The sequence below is a fragment of the Bidens hawaiensis genome, unplaced genomic scaffold (genome assembly GCF_021521415.1).
Source record: "Bidens hawaiensis isolate Kalapana, Puna unplaced genomic scaffold, B.hawaiensis_p1.1 tig00007049_1, whole genome shotgun sequence".
NCBI classification, from domain to species: Eukaryota; Viridiplantae; Streptophyta; class Magnoliopsida; order Asterales; family Asteraceae; genus Bidens; species Bidens hawaiensis.
The window spans coordinates 559,922-570,889 of record NW_027491485.1 but is presented as its reverse complement, the minus strand read 5'-3'; the positions used below and the strand labels follow the sequence as shown (position 1 = coordinate 570,889).

The window sequence follows — 10,968 nt, the reverse complement described above, 5'->3', positions numbered from 1 at the left end:
TCGAATTAATGGAATAGTTAATTGTGTCATTTATTAAGGCGCCGGAAAACAAAATATACATCAGGTATAGATTAATATTTAGCTTTAACTAAAATTTATGAAATTGAAATATTGAAATACATGAATATTCAAAAAAAGAAAATCTATACATGATAATATAATAAAAATACATCTTATAAAGTCTTGATCAATCGTAAAATCATATTATATGAGTTGGAAAATAACCTGAATTAATAAAAATGAAAATTAATATTGATATTATGGTTTTTTGAATTATAGTTAATAACCGGAAAATTTAAAAGATGTAACCGGAAAAACGATATTGTGACAATGACCATGGTATGTCGGATTTTTTTGTAGAATTTCCAGAGAAATGAACATCTATTAGTCTTGGCATTGACCTGAAATTAGAAAGTATAATATTAATGTTAATATTATGGAATATTTGATTTTTAATTTGTAATCGGAAAAATTGAATGTCTTACCGGAAAATAAGAAATATGGTTTTTAACCATGGAATCTCCGATTTTGATACCGTCGATGGATGAACATAATTTTGATCTAGAACACAGATTAACAGCATGTGAAACAAAAGAACACGAAAAATTAAAAAAGTACTAATAAATATAAAACAATCATCATTGTTATAAGTACAACACATAACCGGAAAAAAATACCATCAATACTTACCGGAAAAACGTAAACACATCCATAAATTGTAGACATCGCATTTCTTTATTAAAAACCTAAACTGATTTTAATAAAATTAGTTAACAATTAAAAGAAACATAAAAAGATTAGAGGAAACAATAACCGGAAGAAATATAATATTGCCGGAAATACATATATCAACAATCGGAATTTAACATATAATAAAAACTTACCGGAAAATAATTAATAAAGATATAGATTTGGATTGGCCAGAATATGGGAGAGAATGAAAGAAGATCCGGCTATTAGAGAAAGAAAAAAAAACATGATTAAGGTAAAAAATTAAGAAATGTTATTGTTTAAATATAGCTTAGAGGATGAGTTGGCATTAGTATGAAAGGAATTGGTGACATGACATTAAGGTGGCATTGATGTGGTATAGATTGATTTTATTTTTGATTTATTTAATTGGTAAGAAAAATAGAGAAGTACAAGATATATTTGAAAAGAAAGGAAATCATCCAATAGAAAAGGGACATGTGGAGGCAAACTAATTTGTTTTAATAGTATAGTAGGATTTATTTATATTAAACTTTAGGAGAGGATATTAAACGAGTTACGCTGAGTCACACCGTCTTTCTATTTTATTTACTAAAGGATACGTTAAGCATAGATGAGGTGCGTTTAGTCAAACCATGTTAAACATGTGTTTTGTTGTATCTACGCCCTCCACGTTTAGCATAAATGCTAGGGTTTCTTCATTTGTTTGCAACTCGTATTGAAGAAACTGCAGATGTTGGAGGTCGTGAAGTTTTATGTGAGAAATGTCAAGTTGGACGGTTATGGATCTTAATAACTAAAACTTTTTTAAACTGGTTAACTTACGACTTACGCGCTCTATAAACCTAGTTCTAAATTTACACCTTAATAAGTTGATGATGTTGAGGAGAGAGATGAAGCTGCGTAAGAAAATGTTGAATGAGTGAAAAATGAGAGGGGTGTCATATATGGCCATATAGGGGAAGGGAGATATTGGTATGGACTCTTTAGTGTTAAATATTAATAAGAATATCAACATCTTTAAGTCTTAAAGCACCCACTAACGTGTTCGGGTAGCTGGCACATCAGAATTTCGTTAAATTTGTGCATCACTCATTTTCTCTTAATCACTATAATATCCTTATAAATCCTTACATTTTTCACTTTATCATCACCTTCGATATCGTTTTCATACCCAAAAATAAACTATTAATAGAAATATATTTAGCGTATTATAAAGAAAGAAAAAAAATACTTTTTATGTGAGACCCCACCAGAGGCCAACTACGCCAAAAGCACGAGAAACCATCCCTCTCTTTCCCCTTTCCAGCTCAAAGTCACCACACATGCGACATGGGTCGTAAAAGAAGATTCTATCAATTTGTTCCAGGCTCCAGCTTGGGATCATAAGCTCAAGAGAGCGTGGTCTTACTTTACTATCGAGAAACGAGATAAGACTTTCATCTTTAAGTTTAACTTAGATGTAACTCCCCTCTTCTTAGATGAAGCAATGCTAAATCGTATTATATAAAGGATATTAAAAACCATATAAAAATTAAACATACAATGTCTTTAAATAAAAATATAACACAATATTTAAAATAAAATATGGTAGAGAACTCACTTTACTAGTGAGAGGTAGACCTCACTATCACCAATTTATATGGGAGATATGAGGGATGAGCCTGGCTTGCCAGGGTTCGAGTCCTGATTTCACCCGGTTTTACCGGCTCCTCGCTGTCGTGCCGTTTGACGGGCGTGGGGGTCAGGTTTTATCCGGAGAATCCCTCAATAGGTGGACTGCTAGGGGCTTCGTCCGTCCGGACTCGTGGCTGACTCGGGCTACCTTTAGCCAATGGGGGCCACGTACTGAATGTTGTTTATATTGCGTACCTGGATGATGAATTCGATAAGTATTCAAACATGTGATCTTGATTTCAATCTTCATAAATAATCAGTAGCCTGGATTAATCTCTGAATCGTGTGAGAATTTTCAGATAAACCTATTTCGCCGGTTACACGCGATTGATTTATCGGATAAGACAGAGATTTCTCTTTACTGGAATTGGATTTGTATGTTTCATGTGAATGCTATGAAGAAAATAACTTGGTAACCGACATTATGTTCTCTATCCAATCGATCGAATAAAATTACCTGTATGTAGTCTCCATACTTATAATTAAATTGATGTCATGGGTTTTAAACAAAAACCCATTTAATTAGTAGCCCACAAGATTATCTATTAAGGCCCAAGTTATTATATTAATAGCAAAATCCAAATAACATATAGAGTTAAATCGAGCACGCACTCCCGCGTCACCCAACTCGTTTAATCTCTAACGTTATTTACTCGATCGACAAGTTAATTCAATACCCTAAAATACACGTTGATAACACTAAAATTACCAACAATCCTCCCCCATTTTAGTGATATCCATGATTAACTTAACTATCCTCACAGAAACTCAAACGTATGCATAAATGAATGTCATGACGATTGAATTTCACATTAGTATATTACACATTCCAAATATTCGAATATCGGGGTGTCACTACGGATTGAACCCTTGCTATTCATAGTGAATACTCGAAGATAATATACACATACGTTTATAAATCCAAATTCCACCTGACACATTATTTTACTAGCCTGTGTCCCAATCATTCAAATAATATATCAAAGCTCAAGTCCAAAGCTTCTTGAAGCGGGTAAACTTCATATTCATATAGGTAGTTCATTAATCTTGCACCTGCACTACAATTTTTCGATGAACTATTAAGAAGTTATACTTCAACCTCCTTTATCTCGCGGTCAGAACACATACATTGGGATGATGCTACTAATGTGTTCCAATATCTAGATGCTAAGCTTTCCACATTGAATTTAGCATCTAATATCAAATTAGATGGGATTTGGGTATCTTAACATGAGAAATTTTATGTGGACTTTAAACTCATCCCTGTGACTGATTTATTCACGAGATCTCTTTCTAACTCTTTAGTTAAATCATTCGCCAAATTATACTCAGATATCACACCATGCATGATGAGTCATGCTATGTATAATATATAATTGTCTAGACTTTCCATTATACACCTGACTATAACTCATAGTCAGCACTATCACACCTGATAGATTTTGGTGATATCAGTTAACCACAATGGAATTTGATAATATTGGTTTCTTAACGTAATTTGATTTCAAAGTCATCGATCAAATTCTGAGATATATTGAGGGGGTGTTTGGCCTAGCTTTTATTTTTAAGCTTATGCTTATATATAAAATTAGGCTTATAGCTTTTTTTCTATTATTTGATAAGCTCTTTTTAAGTGTTTGGATTAGCTTATATTCTACAAGTTAATTATATGTCTTAATAAGTTGTTAAATTCAACATTTTTTAATTTGTTAGAGTAATAATTACTAATCCACCACCATTTGAGAACATATGAGTAATTTACACCCTTAAACAAATAAGCTTCATCAAATAAGCTAAAAAACCATCTTCAAATAAGCTTCTTCAAATGAGCTTATATAAGCTAATAAGCATAAGCTTAAAAAGCTAAGCCAAACACTAAGTTAAGCTTATTTTGTAAAAAAAAAAAAGCTAATAAAGCTATAAGCTTTGTTAAAAAAGCTAGGCCAAACACCCCCTAAATACGTGTATTTCAAATATAAACTAGAGATAATGTGACTCCCAACTTATTAACCCTTTCAATAGTAAGCCCTAATCATCTAATCGATTCAATTCACAAAATCACATACAGAACTCGCAAACCAGATTTGAAGGTTTGAATTCTCCACATTCAAAGTACTTCAAAGTAATAATATTTCTTTATTCAATTAGATTTCTACTTCTGAATTGATCACAACCCCTTCAACATTATTGTATTTTACCCGGCATTACTTAATTGATCGTTCCAAAAAAACACTATGATTTAGAAGTTAAAAAAAGCTAGTTGTGGTCATCCCCAGAAAACGATAACTATGGTCATAGACATCACTATAAAGCATGAGTGGTAGATAAACACATTTTTTTCGAATGCATTTGTTTAAATACCAGAATTATAAAATATGTTATAACTTATTGGAAAATTGGTTTTAAATACTCCCAACTATGACTTGTTGGCAACTAACAGTCCCAACTTAACATTTGGCTAGTGGTGGTACCAACTTAAGGTGTATTCATTTATAACGGTACGCGACTAACGAAATATTAACTCAGTTAGTTTGATGATTACGTGGCACGCATAGTTGTCAAAAATGTCTTATGTGGCAGCTTACGTGGAATCTGTCTCATTATATGTCATATAAAAGGGGCCCACCATCACACACACACTCTTTCTCTCTCTGACTAAACTGTCTCTCTCTCTCTCTCTGACTAACCTGTCTCTCTCTCTCTCTCTCACTCTCTCCCTATCTCTTTCTCTCACAACCATTAACACATAACCTCCATTTTTCCGGTCACCACCACCATTGGCAAACAACAACCAAAACCACATTTATCCGGTCACATTTACCACATTACCCTCATCACTTTCCCCAAAACAACCACCAAAATTATTGTCACACCCCTATCTAAGGCCTAGGAGTGCGACCCATAAGTTGGTATCGTGTTTGTAAATAAATCAGAGTTGCATTTATTTGCGGAAGACTTATAAAACTTCAAGGATCAAAAGTATAATTTATATTTACATTCAAAAGACGGGATTATGAACACCCGTTTAAGTTAACAAAAGATTATATGTTTATAAATACAAACCACCATGTTAAGTTTACAAAAGAAATCCGAGCCATCGGATTTATATACAAAGCACTTCGATATCCCAAGCACTAAACTTGTTCACCTGCAAAATGTAAGAAAATACGTCAGCAACGAATGCTGGTGAACACGCTGACGCAAAAATATTTTCTTTTACTTAATTACTCCTCGAGGCTACGCCTGCCTCGGCCCAACGTGGCTTAGGAATAACCAAGTCAAATAACACATTATAAATACGAGCCTCTACGCTAGGCCACCTCAGCAAACACCGCAGCGTTCGACTTAGTTAAGTACCCGTAAATATACACAACGGTCGTACTCCCTGCAGGAGAGCATCCTACGACCAAGGGTGGTGCGATCATGCCCATACATCGCATAGTACCACCTATGTAAGGATCCATACATACGTATACCACAGCCTGAGAGCTAGGTTTATGCCCTTATTCATAATGGTTTTAGGAACACCAAGTTCCTTGTAAACAATTTCTTAAAGCAAGTTGACTCATTTTAAAATAAGTAAAAGTTTGGGGGCGCATTCACCTTGTCTCTTTAGGATCGGCTTCACTCACCGTCCAAGGGTCTTTCCCTTACTTTATCTCGAACCTATAGTTACGAGTATAAATATTTGTTAGTCGGATACACGATCCGGGTTAAGACCTTTAGTCTTATATCTCAATCCTCGATTGAACCTTTAGTTCAATTCTTATTTACTTAAAAACCTTTAGTTTAAAAGTAATTTTTAAACCTTTAGTTTATATGAAAACCCGACGTTTCTTCTCTTCCAAGAAACGTAATCTTTTTCTTTTATTATTTAAGAATACTCTTATTCAATAAATAATAATTTCATAACAAAGAATATATACATATATATTTACACACATATATACGTATTCAACAATTATTCAATAATCATATTTTCATTCGTTTCTTTGTTATGTTTTCTTTTTTTTTTCTTTTATCGAGGTATCGAGTATATCCTCGACTTAAGGTTTAAGCCTTGAATATAATATTAGATTATATTGAATTCGATATTACGCCTAACCTTAAGTGGCGTAAAGAAACTCTAGAGACTCGAGCAGCCTTCCAACGCTGCTTTACTTTGCTCGACACGCTAATCGAGATACGCCAAATCTTCAATACTCGTGGGCACGTACTTCTAGAACAAACGCCATTCTTGGTTAAATGTGGGTGGAGGGTGGCATGCAGTTCGAGGAAACGTTACACACAAACAAGGGATCGGGGCACGCTTATCGAGGTATTATGGCACGCTTATCGAGGTAAGGCTAGAGAGAGTAGTGAGAGGTTAGAGCTGATTTGGTGTGCAGATTTGAAATGCCCATGGTCGCTATTTATAGGCGATTTTTGGAACCCCATCGCGGTACGACGCGATGGGTCCCTGGGCTGACCTATCGCGTACCGCGATATAGGTCAGATGACGCGGCGCCACGTGGCGGACGTGTTGCCACGTGGTGACAACAGGTGCCACCGTGTGCCACGTGGCACACGTGTCACAAATTTTCAGATGCCCTATCGCGATACGCGATGGGGTTCTCTTCTGACTCATCGCGTAGCGCGATTTGTCAGGAAATCAGATTTTTCATTTTTAACCCTCCAGTTTGGATTTTGGTAATTTCAGTCCCTAGACTTTGGAAAGTTGACATTTTTGGCCCGAATTTTATGTGATGTTACAATTATTAACTTTAGTTCTCTCAGGACTTTCGTCGAACACCTGGGGTGCACCAACTATTTTGGCGTTTTCAACCACAACCTCAGTTCCTAATGCACTTCCAACACAACCGAAATCAACCTCGTCACCACCTTTAATTAGATCATCACAAACGGCCCATTATTTCTCAATCTTTTTTTTATACCCTAAACGACACCATTGAGTTCCCATCGTGTCAAAACCTGATGCAAGCAAAAACAACTGGGCGATTAGACAGTATGAAAGAGAAGGAGATTCTTGAACAAGCTCCATAACTGTGGGCAAAAGGGTGTTCGAAAATGGGTAACAACTTATGATTGAAGGGATAGAAAGGAATATTGTAGAGGGGGGGGGGGTATTAATTTAATTTCATTGATGGTGTTTACAGAGGTGTAGAGGTTGAACGTGGCTATGATTGCTAATCTTAATCAACAAATTGAACCGTCACCACCACCATTGCAAATTTCAGTTAGGCCTCAATTTTAGGGCTTCAATTTTTCGAAATTATGGAACCAATAGTTGTAGTGGCGGTGCTAGGGGGTTGGTGGTGACAACCGTCATATGGTGTTAGTGATGGTGGTGGTAGATTGGTGGTAGGTGATGGTGGTGAGTGATTTGAAGAAGAAATAGTGGGAGAGAGATAAATTCCACGTAAGCTGTCACATAAGAAATTTTTGACAACTATGCGTGCCACGTAAGCATCAAGCTAACGGAGTTAATATTTCGTTAGTCACAGACCGTTAGAAATAAATACACCTTAAGTTGGTACCACCACCAGTCAAATATTAAGTTGGAACTGTTATTTGCCAACAAGTCATAATTAAGAGTATTTATAACCAATTATCCTAACTTATTTATAGGTATTGATGATTACACAAACATGAAAGTAAATTTTTATTCAATAAAAATTGTAAGCAAGCCGAAAAACCACATACAACATTTAACAAAATGCATCTCACCCAAATGGTTTGAGATGTTTATAAACTTTTCCCTTTCATGATCAATACCTCGTCCAAGAACACATCATCAATGATCCTATTGCCGTATTAAGGATCATTTTTCCATCTTCGAATGCCAGTTTCTACAAAATCCATGATATATTATCATTCCATCATCATCTGATTCAATACCTTTACAATGGGTAATGCCATCTTTTTTTATTATGATTCCCCCTGTAATATTAATAACGTAAAAAATAATAATAATAATAATAATAATAATCACATCAATCTGCCTAGCTAGGTTTCATAAACAACCATTTTGATGTTACTTTTTGATGTATTTCTCTACCTTACCTTAGCATGCATGCAATTTTATTTGATCAATACATTTGATGCCTCAAATTTGCCACAATTTAAATTATTATTATTTTTGTGCAAATTTCAAGCAAATCATTACAAATTTTGGACAAAATCTCATTGGCAATTGTTTTACAAATTATGGACTATGATGATTAATGAACATGCTTTGTTTTCAGCCAAATGTAATGACGACAATTGTGCGGACTGTTGCTCTACCCACCTCATAGATGGAGATGGTACTATTAATGTAGCTGGACTCGAGAAATTTATGAAGGAAGTCAAACTTTCCGAATGCGGACTTTCCTATGCCATTGTTTCCATCATGGGCCCACAAAGTAGCGGTACGTGTTTCAAACACGACGGATTTTTGAAATAGTTTGCATCGAAGTATGGTTTTTTTATTTAGTTTTAGTAAATGCTTTTAGTGACACTTATTGTTTTGAACAGGGAAGAGTACACTTTTAAACCATTTGTTCTATACAAACTTTAAGGAAATGGATGCTTTTAAGGGAAGGCATGCACTTGTTCCATGCACTTATTAGTTCGTTATTTATATAATGTTTGGTAAAGAATCTAACTGCATTGCACGCGTATCGTATCAGGTCTCAGACCACCAAAGGTATTTGGATGGCACGATGCACGGGTATTGAACCTTGCACTGTTGTGATGGATCTCGAGGGTACTGATGGGAGAGAAAGAGGAGAGGTTGCATACTGACACTTCTTTGTCATCAGTTGAATATTATGCATTTAGTTTACTTCATCAATTATTTTCTATAAACTCATGTATATATATAGTACTTGGAGAATTATTGCATCCAATTGCAAGTTTGACTCGCATACATTACACAACAACAACCTGACACAAAAATAATCATGTTTTGGGTTGTCATGTCTAACCTGTTAAATAAACATTTCGTGTTTGGGTTAACTTGTTTAGCCTGTTTAATTAAACGGGTTGCATTCGTGGGCCCATTTAAAGCTAAAATAGAAAATTAAAAATATTAATTTATTATGTCAACCAGGAAACCTTACGCGATTGCCACCCCTATGACCCATAGCTCACTTTTGCATTTTTTTTTTGTTTAGGATGATACAGCGTTTGAGAAACAAAGTGCACTTTTCGCTCTTGCAGTTTCAGACATAGTGCTTATCAACATGTAAAGCTAGCAGTTTTATATTATTTCAAAAGTTTTGTAAACTTGTGTTTCATTCACATGTGAAATTTTGTACTATTAGGTGGTGTCACGATATCGGTCGTGAGCATGCTGCAAACAAACCTCTACTAAAAACTGTATTCCAGGTATATCATGTGTAGATCCTTCTTTAAAAAACTATTTCCATATTGATTGTAAATTTCCCAAATGTTAAGTTATGATTCGCCATTTTCAGGTCATGACACGACTATTTAGTCCACGCAAAACAACTATGATTTTTGTCATACGTGACAAAACAAGAGTAAGTAGATTTACTAGTATATCATGTATCATATTCGATCAGGCGAAGCTAATATTATTTTGATCTTTTTTCTCGTTGTTTCTGTAAAGACGCCTTTGGAAAATTTAGAGCCTGTCTTGAGGGAAGATATCCAGAAGGTAAAGTTCTGTTAACTCATACAAAATTATTATATAATTAACTGATGCAAGTCCTAAGATTGATTTTAAATATGTTTGTTTGCCCCTAGATATGGGATTCTGTTCCTAAACCAGACGCGCACAAGGAAACACCACTAAGTGCATTTTTTAATGTAAGATACGGACGATGTCATTCATTATCGTCTCTTGAGATCAATGTCATAAGACAGTTTAATGATTCATATGATTTTTTTTCTTGCCAATCGGATAAGTAGATCGAAGTCGTTGCTCTTTCTAGTTATGAAGAGAAGGAAGATCAATTCAAAGAGCAGGTAAAGTGAAGAAAGTATTGTCCATACACGTTTAACTAATTATCGTGGCACGCGTTTTTCTTAATTTTTTATTATTTTTTTGTAAAAGGTGGCCAACCTCAGGCAGCGATTCCAACAATCTATTGCACCCGGAGGGCTTGCGGGTGACAGACAGGGAGTTGTTCCCGCTTCAGGATTTTGTTTCAGTGCTGAACAAATCTGGAAAGTTATCAAGGAAAATAGGGATCTTGATCTGCCTGCTCACAAGGTATAATATGTTTCAAAGTTTATATTATATATGCATTCCAAAGTGTTACATTTCATTTTTGTTACATGTTACTGCAGGTTATGGTGGCAACCGTACGATGCGAAGAGATTGCTAATGAGAAATACGCCGCCTTTTCTAAAAACAAGGTTCAATTTTTTCATATCCAGTTAGTTTTAACTTTTGATAATATTATTTTTCTAGATATTGTAAGTCAAAACTTAACTGTTTATTGCAGGATTGGTGTGAAATAGAGGAAGTCGTACAGTCTCAACTTGTGCCTGAGTTTGGAAACAAGATAAGTGTGCTGCTTGACACTTGCTTTGCAGGGTATGCACATATCTACATCGTTAAGGCATGTC

General features: G+C 34.9%; 1 protein-coding gene and 1 long non-coding RNA gene across 2 annotated transcripts; both read left to right on the top strand.

Moving 5' to 3' along the window:
- The first annotated feature begins 7,455 nt into the window (after positions 1-7,455).
- LOC143634455 (protein ROOT HAIR DEFECTIVE 3-like) lies at positions 7,456-9,774 on the top strand. Its single transcript, XM_077102538.1, has 6 exons — positions 7,456-7,459; positions 8,634-8,798; positions 8,905-8,971; positions 9,060-9,162; positions 9,546-9,616; positions 9,696-9,774. Exons 1-6 carry the CDS (start codon positions 7,456-7,458, stop codon positions 9,772-9,774), a joined length of 489 nt encoding a protein of 162 aa, XP_076958653.1.
- A 68-nt stretch (positions 9,775-9,842) lies between these two features.
- LOC143634416 (uncharacterized) lies at positions 9,843-10,942 on the top strand. Its single transcript, XR_013153849.1, has 3 exons — positions 9,843-9,914; positions 10,004-10,051; positions 10,141-10,942. It is a non-coding gene; the product is annotated as an uncharacterized LOC143634416 (long non-coding RNA).
- Positions 10,943-10,968: the final 26 nt, after the last annotated feature.